The 15,161-nt window shown below is 42.9% G+C and overlaps 1 protein-coding gene across 25 annotated transcripts in view; it reads left to right on the top strand.

Annotated features, from left to right (window-relative positions):
* RBFOX1 (RNA binding fox-1 homolog 1) overlaps window positions 1-15,161 on the top strand; it is a 1,973,933-nt gene that overhangs the window by 1,099,426 nt on the left and 859,346 nt on the right. For all 25 annotated transcript variants that reach the window (XM_070231066.1, XM_070231091.1, XM_070231079.1 and 22 more), the window contains one exon: window positions 2,151-2,198. In XM_070231066.1, the coding sequence (XP_070087167.1) occupies window positions 2,151-2,198 (48 nt within the window). The remainder of the gene's footprint in view (window positions 1-2,150; window positions 2,199-15,161) is intronic.

The raw sequence follows: 15,161 nt of genomic DNA, 5'->3' as shown, positions 1-15,161 counted from the left end.
ATGGATGAGCAGATAGACAAAAAGTGGTCTGTCCACACAACAGGATATTATTCAGCCCTAAAAAGGAATGAAATTCTGACATGTGCTACCATGTGAATGAACCTTGAAGACGTTATGCTAAGTGAAATAAGCCAGACACAAAAGTGCAAATATTGTGTGATTCCTTTTATATGAGTGTTGCAGATTGAATTGTGCCCCACCCCGAAAATCAAGTGGCCCTACCCTCCAATGTGACTGTGTTTGGATATCAAGACTTTAAGGAGATAATTAAGGTTAAATAAGGTCAAAAGAGTTGAGCCCTAATTTAACAGGACTCGTGTCCTTATAGGAGGAGAAAGAAATACGAGAGGTCTCTCTCTCTCCGTGCACACGGAAAAAAGGCTGTGTGAGGGCACAGTGGGAAGGTGGGCGTCTACACCTGGAAGAGAGCTCTCACCAGAAACCAACTCTGACGGCGCCTTGATTGTGGACTTCCACCCTCCAGAATTGTGATAAAATAACTTTCTGATGTTTAAGCAACCCAATCCGTGGTATTTTGTTACGGTAATGCTAGTAGACTGACACAGTGGAGTCCTGGTGTAGCCAAATTCACGGAGGCAGAATGGTGGTTACCAGGGGCTGGAGGAGGTGGAATAAGGAGTAATTGTTCATCGGTTATGGAGTTTCAATTTGGGAAGATGAAAAAGTCCTGGAGATGGATGGTGGTGATGGCTGCACAGTGTGCATATACTTAATGTCACTAAACTGTACACTTCAAAATGGTTAAAATAGTAAATGTTACGTTATGTGTATTTTACCGCAATAGGGAAAACATAACTCTGAGTGGTTCCTCACTGCTCTCAGAGTAAAAACCAGTGTCCTCCTCTGATCTCATCTGTCACTGTTTTCCTGATTTACTTCCCTCCAGGCACGGAGGCCTCCTTCCTCTAGCTTGACAATGTCTCAAACGTTCCCCCTCGGGGCCTTTGCACTGGCTCTTCCCTCATCTGAGATGTTTTCTCCCCAGATGGCTGCACACCCATCCCCTAAGTTCCTTCAAGCCTTTGCTCAGTTGCTGCTTCTCTTTAAATATAAAGTCTGATTCCCCCACCCTCAGCATTTCCCATCCCCGTCTCCCTGCTTTATTTTTATTTGTAGTATGTATTGTCTTCTAAAATACTCACCATCCATTGACTTTTCTTTTTTATTGTCTGTCTTTTCTAGCAGAATGTAAGCATCACCGGGGCAGGGCTTTTTGTGTGTTATGTATGTTGTTGAGTCTCCCATGCTTAGAGCAAGGCCTGGCAAGCAGTAGGTGCTGAACGCATAGCTTTTGAATGGGTAAATGAATATCACAATTGCTTGTATGCATGTGTCTGCCATTCTGTTTCACTGGCCAGTTCCTTGAAGGTAGAAACCATGTTTTTTTTTTCACCTTTCCATTCCAGGGCAATAAGAAAGAAATGCATAAAAAAGTAAGGATTTAATAAATGTAGATGGATGGATGGATGGATAGATGGATGAATGGTGGATGGATGGATGGATGATGGATGGATGGATGATGGATGATGGATGGATGATGGGTGGAAGGATGGATGGGTGGAAGGATGGATGGATGGATGGATGGATGGATGGATGATGGATGGATGGATGATGGATGATGGATGGATGATGGGTGGATGGATGATTGATGAGGGATGGGTGATGGGTGGATGGATGATGGGTGGAAGGATGGATGGATGGATGGATGAAAGGATAAAACATAGACAGTGATAGTTTTCTGTTGGAAGAAGATAGATTTGGAATCTGGATTGGGAGAGAGACTTAAGTCGGCTTAAGGGCAGTCACTGCTGCTGTGAACAAAGGTGCCTGGGGGGCACATTATTTTATGAGCCATCAGCTTCTCTTTGTTGTGGCCTCTGATCCATAGCTTTTGCCTTCTCCCCACATCTGCATGTAATAAAGCTTAGTTATGACATCCATATGTCTCCAATGCAAACACCAAGGCATATACTTCTAAAAAGCGCTATAAAGAGCAATGGCTCGAGAAACAACCGTTAGGAGCGTGAGCTCTTTATTATTTTAAAGGGCATTTCAACGACACTGCCGAATGTTCCCTGACCATAAGCCTGACTCTTGCTCTTACTCTCTCTCTTTTCTCCTTCTCTCAGGATATCAAAGCGGACTGCAATACCTGTGTGGAAATAGAGGACAGAAAGGTAAGTCAATATTTTTCATCTTTTTGGTTTCAAACAAAACAAGAACTCTGTGATTTAAACCCAAGTGTTTAAGGCATGCCTTGCTGGACAGTGGCTTGCAAAGATGATTCCTGTCCTGGTATTAGAAACCTAAAGAAATCATACTTTAAAATGTTCGTCTTTTTTTTCTTTGCAATCCGTTATTTCTGATGGCTTCAATGAAGAGTGCGTAATGTAATTAAGTATTTAAAAAAATTGGTGCTGATTTTTGTTTTAGTCATAGGCTTCTCTTCAGGAAAATAGTTTATCCTTAACTCATTTCACATTTTTGTTGAATATTATTGATGATGATTGCATATAATGTGTCACGTATTGCATGTAATTATATAATATTAGATATATTCTAGAATATGTAATATTGGGCTTTTCAGGATGTGTCCCTGTATCTGACCTATACACTTTGGCTTGCGATAGAGCCTGCCTCAGTTTCCATCATGACACATTCAAATGAGCAGCGACTTTCTATGATACAAATCTACTCACATGAGATGTTTTCGGGGGCGGAGGTAGGAGGTCCTTTCCTACATAGTGAGAGATTTCCCCTCATTTATCTTCTCGTTACGCTTGGTGTGGGTCCCCTCAGGTAAAGCAACTGTTCAACGCTTGCTCTTCTCTTTAATATTTTCACAATCTCTTTTTATTGACAAGAGTTCACAGAAGTTTCTGTGGCAAAGCGCCTCCAAGCCGATCAAATTTTCCCTCTAACGTCTTGGATCCAAAGAGGTCAAATAAGTGAATTGAGGGTACATATCTCCTGGCTACTGCTGACATCATTCCGCAATTTTGAAAGATGTTTCTCTCTGCAACCGTACCATTATTGTCCGACACAGTTATTATTTCCAGCAGAGGTTTTCAGCTCTGATTTGGTGATGGCTCAGTCATCTGCTGATTAATAAGGTGGCTGAGGACATCTCAAAACAAAATTTGCTTTTAAATAAAAGGCAATCGCCATGCATTACTTTAAGGAGTGTTAATCTCCTCACATTGAGAGGAATAGTGATACAATAGGCTGAATTCACTCTGCATGATCTGAGCTTGGTTCCAGTTGTGTGTAGCTCTACTTTGTGGGCAGAGTTGTTTCAATTCCTATCTGCATTCACCGTGTGTTTGCATACTGAAACACACGCATGTGTGTACTTCGTGAGTTGGAAAAACGGAATTTAGGCTGAACAGGTGTCCACAGCCTTTTTCATCTGTTCCCACCAGTTCTTCCATCTATGTTCTGTCCCAGCTACTCTGCTCACATCACAGTGAAAGCGTGCCCCTGCCCGGCTCCCAGAGCTCAGGATGTTTCCACTTCCCTTGGACTTTTTTGGAATTCACAAGTGTGATTCTTTCCAGGTTTCTTTTTCTTTTTTTTTTTAATTCCTTTGCCAGTAGTGTTTGAAAGATACCAGGAGAACTGATGCTCTTAAAACAACATCAGTTCCATCACCAACAAGATAAATGAGCAACCGGGATAAGATCTGGGCAATGAAAGCCGGCTGCACAGCTCCATTCCACCTGCCGAAACTGCCTTTGCTTCATGGATCATGGTGATAGTGATACCCTGGATCCGTGGATGCTCTATGCTGCTGACTGGTGGGAGGAAGTCATGTATGATCATTGTGTCCATGGCTTCAGCTATTTTCAAAAAAGAGTAACACTCACACACACACACACACACGCACACGTATGCATTTCTATGCTTTGTCCTAGACCGTTGGGTTGAGTCAGACACTTCAAATGAAGCCTCATTTCTAAAGGGTTCACCTGTTGTTTTCTAAACTTGACTGCACAGGGCTGATGATATGTGCACTAACCAAACCTCTGGCTGCAATTAATTGCAATATAACCACCATAATGACTACTTCCATTTTTACTGTCTTACTCTCTTAAGAACTTTTTTTTTTGGCTTTATCTCCCCAAACTCCCCTGTACATAGTTGTATATCTTAGTTGGAGGTCCTTCTAGTTGTGGCATGCGGGACGCCGCCTCAGTGTGGCCTGACGAGCGGTGCCATGTCCGCGCCCAGGATCCGAACCCTGGGCTGCCGCAGCGGAGCACGCGAACTTAACCACTCAGCCACGGAGCCAGCCCCTCTTAAGAATTTCTTATTCTCTCCGTTCAAGAGGAGAACTTTTCTTCCCCCCTGAGTTCTTTTCTGATTTATCTTTTTGCAGTTCATACATTTGCGCTATAGCTTCTCTGGATCTCCTCATGTGATTGGCAGTGAGGGGGAGGTGTTGGGGGGTAGCTCTGTATATCAGGCTCTTGTCTCTTGTTGGAAAAGTCAAGATGCAAATTCTAGTCACCCAGAGGGGCAGTGTCCCCCACCCTCAGCAGAAGAGTGCCAGCCTCACCCCTCCGTACAGCGATGTGGCACGAGGCCATGCAGGCAGACAGCAGCCGTGGCATCTCGAGTAATCTTCATCCAGTCTCTAGAATGCACCCTGGTACTTCTGTCACCTTGATGTATAATTATGAAATTTCACCATTGAAGTGATGACACTTGCTCCTGCGTGTGTGTGTGTGTGTGTGTGTGTGTGTGTGTGTCCCTCTCCATTTAATCTGAATGCTTCTGGCAAAATCAGTAATTTGATAAAGTGGAATTGAAGTGACAAGAGATGACAGAGGTGTCAAAATAATAAGTCAACCTGTCTCTGAAGTGGCAGCCCCTTGGCCCGTGTGGATTTTTATGAAATGCTGAGTGCTCTGAAGGAGAACTGGCAGTGTTTTCTTTAAAGCTCCATTTCCTTTAGTTACGAAAGCTTAATATGATGTCTGTTAGGACTAGATAGCTTCGCAGGAATAACTTCCTTCTTCTTTTCTTCATTTTTCTTTCCCTTCCCTTCTTTCCTGTCTACCCTCCTGTCCTCCTTCCATATGTTCTGTATATACTGATATATTTATGTGCTTCCATCTGTACCTTTGTGTATTGGTGAGTATCTTCTCAGCAGAAGAATTTTTGAAAACACAAGATCTCAAGTTTTCCGTAGAGTCTAATAGGGTCTCTCCCTGCTGCCCCGCTCCAATTTCATGCCTCATCCCATTCAGTAGGGCCGTTTACCTCAGATGAATCATTTTCCCATTGAATGCTAGACCAGCTATGATGTGGAAGATAAACGGTGAATTTCAAGAGTTGCGGAGAACCCTCATCTTAATGAAGAGCAATACAGTTGCTCTTCCTGCTCTTCTCACCGTCTGGGCTCGACTGGAGACTGTGGACAGAATGAGAGAATCTTCTGTTCTCTCCCATTTCTCTGTTTTTCTTTATCCTAGATGCCTGTTTTCCATGGCAGGCAGAAAGCTAATTGCCATTTGGAGAACCTTGCCCCCTTGTTTATGGAGAGATGCGTGGTGTGTCTTGGAGTGAGTTGGCAGAGCCCCTGTGAGTAGACGTGCATTTGGATGGCTCCCTGGCCATTTCTTAAGGCCGTCACCCAGAGGACGTCACAGGGAGGTCTTAAAGGCTGGTAGTGTTTTTCACCCTTGAGTTGGACACACAAGCCCAGATGGTTTCCTCCCGCAGGTGAATACCATGGAGCTAACGCAGACTTAGCAAAGGTGACGCAAGGTAACCCATAATTCGGAGCAGCTGTACGGCCTTGCAAAACTGTGTGCATCTGACATTTACAGTACCCACGTTGCTGGTGGGGAACAGAGGCATTTAAATTCGCTTTTATTTGTCGTGTAAAATCCATCTGAATTTCAATACTATTATGAGGAGTGCGAGTCAGGTGATGAGAAGAGAGGCTGATGGTTCAGTCAGGGGAGAATCTGTCAAGAGGAGATGAGAGCCCATTTTTCAAAGGCTGTAAACACAGACAGAGCTTCCTTTCCTCACTTACCGCCTGGCCTGGTGCAGCTAAACAGTTTCAGATCTGCCACAAAATTGCACAGAAGGAGTTGGAGCGGTTTTCAAAGTTATGGCAACTTTCAGATTGGGTCCAATTGAAGCAGCAATGGTGACTGGGAGGTACATGTTATGGTGCTGTTGTTAACACTCAGAGCTCTGAACTTTTCCTTTTACGATACTTACTCTGGATTAGGCATCATAAGTACCTCCAGAGGCGTACAACAGCTACGTGTGGGAGGTACCATCATGGTCCCCAGTATGTGGGTGAAAAAATGGAAACTCTGAAAGGTTAGGTGACTTGCCCAAGAATGCTCAAGTTATATCATAGGCCGGGATTTGAACTCAGAGATTCTTAATTCAGAGGCTGTACTCTTAACTCTAATGCTACCTTGCCTTACACGCACACAAAAAAGAGAATTAAATTTGTAGGTTACGAGAATTGCCTTTTCCAATTAATGAATTTGTCCCTGGACCGGTATCTTCATCCATTGCCAAGTAAATAATTTTGTTTGCAACTTGGGGCAAGCTTTCAGCCCCAAATGTTTTAGCTCTAGCTGGCTCGCAGTAGAGGTTTATCACAATCCTGAGCCTCTGGTGAGCCACTGGCACCTGGCAGTGGTGATGCCAGGACTTCTGGTCTTGAGGACGAGAAACGACAGCACCAGAAGGGAAGTTCTGGCTTCAGTTTCCAACACGCTTGGTCGGTTTCCTAGCTTTTGTATTTCCAGCAGGGTATGTCCAAGGATTAGGAATTCCATGCTTAAAACATAGGAGCCAATGGAGCGTCGCCATTAAAATGATTGGAGCCCAAGTCCTGGGCTTTAATCTCCTACTTAGAAGCTCTGTGACCTTGAGAAGCTTTCCTACGTTCTATCAGTCTCCATTTTCCTATCTGTGAATTGGAGATAATAAAATCCACTTGAAAAGTTGATTCGAGGAATTGACAAGAGAATACTGCAAGGCAGTATATATAATGCCTGGCACAAAATGAGAACTCAATTAACTTCAGCTACTTTTATTTTTGTTTTTGCTAGTGTCCATACCTACAGGCATTCCAAATCATTTCCAGTTAAATTTCTTTAAGAAAATGAGCCCCCTGGAAAGTGCTATGAGGGCTCAGAGAAATGGGCAACCAATGGTACTGTTTTACAGAGGAAGAGATGCTTGGCCTAAGGTAGGAGATGACCAACTCACCTGTCTGCTGGTCTGGGCAGGAATCATAAGTTAGTGAGGGGAGACAGAGGATGATTGTAGGGTAATAGGAGCAATGGGGACAGCAGTGAACTTGAGAGCAATGGCCCTATATGCAGGAACTATTGTGCAGCTACCTGTTGCCATGTGGGATGCAGGTGCACTGTTGATATTTCCTAAGCCAACCTGGAAATCTGGATTTTAATGTAAAAGAGCTGCTTTTTAAAACACTATGCAAACCCAATAAAACAGGTATGCAGGAAAGATTCAAGAGACTTACAAGCCTTGACACTTGCAAGCTACATCTCAATGGATTAGGAAGAACCCTTGCATGCGTAATTACAGGGGTAGAGCACTCGTGTGCATAAGACCCTCCTGGCAGAGGGACCAGTGTGGGCAAAGATGGAGGTATGAAAGAATGTGACATGTTTAGGGTAGATTGAGGTCCAGTGTGCATGTCCAAGGTGGCCCAAGGGTAGACTAGAGCTGTGAGTAGGGAGAAGATTATGGAGGGTATTGTTTGCCATGAAAATGGATTGGGACTTTGCATCAGTCTTTCTTCCCAGTGGGAGAGGAAAGCAAGAGAGGGCAAGACCTTGCTGAGTGGGGCCAGAATTATAAGGAAGCAAGGTGGTAGTTGAAACTTTGTGTGACTTAGCCAAAGAGGGAGTCACGAGGAAAGAGGGAGTGGGGACAGAGCACAGTGATGGAGCCAGAGACCGGCCTTGGCTGAGTTCAGGGATGGAGGGAACATGAAGGCTTTGGCTAGAACAAAGTGAAGTCAGCCAGGACTCTGAGAAATAACGGGGCTGGCTTGCCAGCCAGGTCTCCCCTTTCTAAAGAGGTGTGACAGAGGAGGACCACGTCTTCCTATGGGACAGCATTGCCCAAATGTGAGACTCACATTTCAGATGATAAATGAGCTACTTTCAGGTGGCTCATAGACATGGCACCAAATCACTTGGTGAGGAAGTGATGAAATTATTCTCTTGTCAATTATTTTTCAGACCTTGGGATTCCATCAAGGAGTCATAATTTGGGTTTTTGTTTGTTTGTTTTAACAAACTCAAAGGTCTCAAACATTTGCTAATCTACCTTTCTAACCGAGTGACCCAGAACTCTTGACAGGCAATATGTCTGATGTCTAGCTATAATTCAGTAATATTGTTTTACTTTTGAATTAGGCTTACATTCTATATATGATAAAGGATACTGCTCTTTCCCTTTACTTCAATAAACTGTTTCCTTTTTAAAAATTCTACTTAAGATTGTTTTTTATAATTTTGACAAATCTGTTAAGAACACACCGATTGAGTCAATTTAATGAAAATCAGATGCATGTAGGAAAATTGTACATATGGAGTACAAATAACTGGAGTTTAGGAAACTGTTTTCTGATAGTGGTTTCACAATCAGGGGAGAGATTTGGGTTTGCATTTGGGAAGTTTTGAACTCTGCTTGTCTGCAAGGGGGGCTAGAAGAGGGCAAGGGTGGAATCAGGTCCAGGCTAAGAGCAGACAAGAGGGCATGAGTCTGAACCAGAGCCACACAGGAGGTGGAGAGGAATGTCTTCATCTGCAAGAGAGTTCATCAGTCCTGTCCACATGGTTGGGCGACTCTGACTATGGGTCCTGGACAGCTCCATCCAGGAACGTGTGAGAGACTGCTCAGCTTAAGTATCTATGTACAACTGGCTGCCATGAGGAGTAAAGGAGTTGATCAACATGGACAATAAATTAATCTCCTGGATTTCAGAGGCTTAGATGCCAGTGAGGTTGAAAATGAGCAGAAAGTTGTCGCCAGGGTTGGTTTTCTATTAGCACAACTCTCTTGCTGTGGGGATGGGAGTGGATTAGTCCTCTGGGCTCTGACAGGCGGAACAAAGAGAAGGCACGCTCCTTACTTGGAGGGACTCTCCCAGGAGTGGGAAGCATTCATGGACCAGTTTCTCATTAAAGACCGAAATGAGATACTCAAGGCAGACGGGGCAAAGGCTGCAGTGAGAACCGTTTAGTGAGACTCACAGAATTCATCTGGGGATTGGGTTTCTTTTCTGCTCCAAATGTCCTTTGTTTAAGGCTGATTATGTGGATGCATTAAATGGGAAGGTGCTCCAAGATTCCCCCAAGCTGTGGAAATGAAAATTAAAGGATCCCTGAGGAATGATATTTGAGTTGCAACTGAAGGGGGAGACAGGCAGAGACTCCTGGGTGGGGTGCAGAGATGGAAATCTGAAGGAAGAAACCGGGCATGATTCAGGAACTGAATAGAGGCATGTGGCTTGTGATGAGGCTGGAAAGCAGGCAAGATCCAAGCCATCTGAAGGCTTACAAGCAGGGATAGTGTTTTGTCCTATATCATAGAATGAAATCTATTTTATATGAAATGTGATCTGATCGTGTGAAATGATCAGATGCATAGAGACAGTTCCATTATGGTGTCTACTTGCTCATAGCTTATGCTTGACTGCTCCAGTCCTCCAGAGGTCACGCATGATCCCACTCTCTCTGGCCAAGGAATGGGGCAAAGTCACCTAGCACCAGAAAAGCCTTTGTCTGTGTTGCTTGGCTTTCCTATTCATGTCACATTCTACATCTCATGCAAATTCCTCAAGATTGTGAATCTTCTTCAGATTATTAACCATCACCCCTGTGGGGCAAGGCTGTCATCCCAAAGGAGTTCACATCCACTTGCCAGCCTGCGGTTTGGCTGTGTTTGGGGCTGTACCTCACTCTTGCTCCCACCATCTCTGACCGAAGACTGGTGCCATCTAGCATCAAGAAAGCAACTCATGTTTATGGACTTGCCTCAGCTCATTTGCTCAGCAAGGATTTGTGGCTGAGATCTTGGTGAGACTTGGTGTTTACAGCACAAGGAAAGCCCACCTTATCCTTGTTCTCTGCTGGGAGACAGGGCACCATGAGAGAGCGCTACACAGGTGGTTTACCAACATCCAGACTCAATGTCATTTTTACTTAGACTTGGGGGACCAGCCACGAATAGAGATGATAAATCATAGTGTCTGGGATTGCATGTTCAGAACCTCAGACAGGAGCGAGTGGAAATCAACTCTGGAGAGGAGCCCCCCTCCCCAAAGTGGTTGCTGCCAAGACATCCTCAGCATTTTTGTTCATGTCTACATAATTTATTTCAAAACACAATGTAGTATGGTGGAAAAGTGTTTTGGAATGAAATAGATCTGAGTTTGAATCCTGCTTCTGCCCTTTAGTAGTCACAAGACTTGGGAAAGTCACATTAGCTTTCTGATCCACAACCATACCATCTGTAAAACAGGGATAGATAATGCATGGCGTGTATCATTCTTGTGGGCTGTATTAGTCAGGGCATCTTGAACTGTATAGTAGAAAACCAAGTTGGACCAGCTTAGAGAGAGAGAAAAGAAGACAGCTGTTGGCTGAAATGAGAGTAAAGCTGGGCTGTCTTCTGGTATAGCTGGATCCTGGTATTTAAAATTCAAATGAAATGGTAAAGATAGCATCCACTAGCAATTGGCTTGAAATTCTACCTGGAAAGAGAAGCTTCTTTTCCAATAGTTTCACACAATTCCTGGGGGTGATGCTCATTGGCTTAGCCTGAGTCACTTAGTTATGGAATGTAGTCCTTCTCTTATCTGTCTGCCTTTACCCACCACCAGAAGTAGGATGGACCCCAACTTAAATGGACTAAAAATAAAGTCGAGTCCCTATAAGAAACCTTGGCTGACTTTTTTCCAGAAGAGAAAACAGATAATAATAATAGTAACTAGCGTGCGTTGAGCACTTACTAAATGCCAGACACTGTTTTTAACACTTTATGTGCATTCTATCACTGAATCTGTACAAAGATCCTTTAAGATAATATAATATTTATCCCCATCTGACAGATAAGAAAACTGAGGGAGGGAGGAGATAACAGACGAGCCTGTATCACCCAGGTAGTGAGTGTAGGATTGGATCCAAACCCAGGGGTTCTGCATTTGATTCTTAACCACTAGGCTATACCTCTTCTTCCAAGGATGCCACACAGGAGAAACAATAAATGGCCTTTGACTGCTCAACATGCCCACTGCCTGGCATGTAAGGAAATGGTAGCTCCATTTATGCGAATTATTGTAACAGAGCCCTCAAAGGAACAGAAAATCCTGAGCCCATGCTAAATGACATCCTGTGATGTATCTCTGCATTTAATTTCCTCCTCCTCATTCATCCATAGGTATCATCTCCAGGTCCTCAATGGGTCTGCTCTTCAGATCGATCAAAATGCTTGTGGTTCCCGTCCGTGCTTCACTTCTCTGCATGAATGAGAGTTATTTTTGTAGACAAGAGCTTCCTACTCCAGGATGGGTCTCTGTGCCTGCCTTTTATATTTTATCTGCAGGTGACCTGCTGCTTTCTCTTTCGCTAAACTTTGAAAATGAGCTGTTAGTCATACTTCCCTCTTTTATTTATTGTAGGAAAATTTGAATGTCGCGGCAGACTGGGGGACGGGGAAGGCACGTGAAAACTGGAAGAGCTTCTAAAATGGATGTGGCATGGAGTTCAATTAGCCTCTGATGGGCTGGAAACCCACATGACAGATGATAAGGGATGCTGGGCACACTTAGCAGTACCATGGGCAGAGATGTAACATGGGGAGGGCGGTGAAAAGCTATTGAGGTAGATCAGGGCGTTTGTCTGATGCACCCTCCCCTCAGCCTTGAAGTTGGTTGTGGGAAGCCAGTCTGAAGAATCGCAGATATAACAGAGTGGCTAAGAGCTTTAGCTCGGGACTCTCAAAGGCCTGGGTTTGAACCCCAGCTTGGCCACTTCCTGGTTACTTAACCTCTCAGATGCTCAAGTTCTCATGTAAAATGGAGAGGATAAGAATAGACACTTTCTGGCGCCACTGTGCGACTCGGTGAGCTAAAATACTCAAGGTCCTTAGCATCCTGGCTTAGGCACAGGGTACACCTTCAATAAACGCAAGCTGCCTTATTATTGCATTCTTATATTTGTTTTCCTGCTACTCTTCTTTAGTCCTTGTCTCAGTTTCTTAGATCTCTGGTGGGATCAGAGAAGTTACATCCAGGACCTGGTAAGTAAATAGGAAAGTAAATAACAAAGTTGAAACAGGTCCGCAATTACAAGTCTAGGATTTTGTGGATCTTGCAGGTACTTATACATCTGGGTGAAAGTGCACAGAGAGAGTTGGAAAGCACAGTTAAAGGTGTAGGCCAGTGATTGCAAACAGATTTAATCTCTGGTGTCAACTCGGATTGATTGATGGTGGCTGCATAGAATCCTCTGTTGATGAGTGCGAGATCTAGGAGAAAGAGTGTGTGATTGATTAGCGATGCCTGCCAAGGGTGAAGGAGGGTGAGTTACAGTGTGTGTGCCAATAGGTTGTTCCTGGCCCAGAATCTGGCAACTGATAAGTGAAATGAATGCTCTGTATTTAAGCCCAAAGATGAAGAGAAGACAAACACTTTGTGCTTCTGTTGCATGCAATGCTTGGTCCATATTTTTGAGCACACCTGTTTCTCTTGTTATGTTATGGAGTTGCAGTCTATACGGGCACTGGCATTTTTATAGAGTGCAAGGCTTAAAAACAATTTAACACATAAAAACTTAATATCAGGCATGTGTAGCCACACTTTCCTAGGCCCTTGAGAAGCTGACTCTATTGATTATATTTTGGTGATCATTTACCTGACTTCAGCCTCAGATAGGTAGGGTTAAGTTTTTGATATTTTAATTTTAAAAGTGTGATTTATCTATAGCAATATCTGTCATCTCTGCAATTATGTGTTAATTGGGGCTGAATGGCTTACATTTTAATACCATTAATTATAGCTATTATTTTCATCTGTCATTTGTTTTACTTAAAAGAAGCAAGTTTATTCTTTTTGTGTAATTTTTAGTGATCCTTCTTTCTTTCAACTCTGAATTAAAATGCATTTAGGAAATGCTTAATTAAGGACAGAGCTCCTTTTCTAGAATAGTTCTGTCATCTCTTCTCAAAGAAAAATGGCCATCGGCTTTTTTTGTGATGAGCGGAGTGAGTGTTAATTGATTTATTTTTCTCTCCAGTTGGTGTGTTTTCTTATCCCACTTCTTGATATGTGATTGGGTGACTTGTCGCTTTAGAGAGAAAGCGTGCCCTGTTCAAATGTGATTTATGTTGGCCCAGAACTTTTGCACAGTTCAGCTGAAATTTTCTTCATGTTGATCAAGGTCAGGAAACCCAGAGATGATGCCATCCATCTCAGAAGCTAGAGGGCCAAAATAATTTTTGGTGGAAGTTGATGCAATGACAACAGACTCCAAGGATGAGGTGGGGAAAACATGCACACACATATGTGCAAACACACACATATGCACACACTCATGCACACACATGCATGCAAAAGTCCAAGCACGTTTTATATTGAGTTCTTATCATTTTACTAGGGCTTTTTTTTTTTTTTTTTGCCAATTATGGGTTAGAATTTGTTTTTTGCATAAAGTTATCGAGAGTGCATTACCTTTTACTGTAGCCATTGCAAACTAAAAGCAATCAGAATCTGCAGGTAGACCAGAGGGTTTTCATATTTTCTTTTTAACCAAAAGGTTTTCTGGGTGGATTGGAGAACAGATTCTTTAGATCAGTAAAGGTCTGAAGCTCAAGAAGTTCTGCCTTTTGATGAAGGGGTCATCCACAGGGAGGCAAGTCCTGGTCGTGAGCCAGGCTAGCAGGGTCTGACTCAGCCTGGGAGGGTGGCAGCTTTTCTCATCATCAGATCCAGGTAAACAGCTGGTTCCCATGGCACACAGAGAATCAAGTCAAAGGAGCAATTGAAATCTTTAAGTGCATCTGTGCATCCCCTCAGAATAGCACCCTCACTTGCAATAAGGAAAAAATACAGTTTTTAATTTGATCTATTCAGATTGAGTTTTCCTGTTGATCCAATTCATCAAGTCATAAATTGACAAATAATTTTGCCCTGATGAGAGGCGTGTTTTCATGGGGAAATCATAGAAGCCTGAGAGTGATCACTAAGGAGCTAACAGAAAATTCATGCAAAAGAAATTGTGAGTAGAGACAAACACATGGCAAGCACCTGTCCTTGATACCTGTACAAAAATGCAAATTAAAGCCACTGGGAGAAACTAATTTCTACCTGCAAAATTAGCCACATTAACATAAAAGAGCAATATTGCTCTTCCCATACTAGCAAGCTTGCCATGGAACTGGCTTGCAGAATGCATTCTTTTCTGGTTGTGCTGTATTTGGTGGAAATCATTTAAAAACCAGAGTACCCATACCTATGAACAACCATGTGGATAATTATTCTTTGACCCAATCTTACTCATATGAATTATTCCAATTAAACAGAAACAAAAGACCACCTAAACAGAGCCATCATCATTCTTTTATTTGCAACATCAAAAGATTGGCAACAACCTAAATGTCCAGTCTTAACAGAATGGCTTATCGTGTTGAGTACAGAACACAATGGAATATTTTTCGGCTGTTAAAAATGATTAATATGCTTCCATCAGAGGTCAAGGGAATAATAATAGATATAACGTTGAATAAAAACACATCCCATAAGATAACATGTACTTCTGATTATGATCATATATAAGATTTACATGGGAAAAGAGAAATATTTATGTTTTGTCATATTCAAACATAATTTCAAATTTGTGACTTGAGAATTAGAAAGTAAGTCGTTGCGATGGTTCCTTTTATGTGTCACCTTGACTGGCCATGAGGTGCTCAGATTAAGCAGTATTTCTGGGTGTGTCTGTGAGGATGTCTCCAGATGAGATTAGCATTTGAATCAGTGAACTCAGTATAGGACATTGTTGTCTCCAAAGTGGGTGGGCCTCATCCAGTCCCTTGAGGGTCTAAATAGAACAAAAGGCAGAAGA

Source organism: Equus caballus, chromosome 13, assembly GCF_041296265.1.
Source record: "Equus caballus isolate H_3958 breed thoroughbred chromosome 13, TB-T2T, whole genome shotgun sequence".
Classification (NCBI taxonomy): domain Eukaryota; kingdom Metazoa; phylum Chordata; class Mammalia; order Perissodactyla; family Equidae; genus Equus; species Equus caballus.
This window is presented reverse-complemented; position numbering and strand designations above follow the sequence as displayed.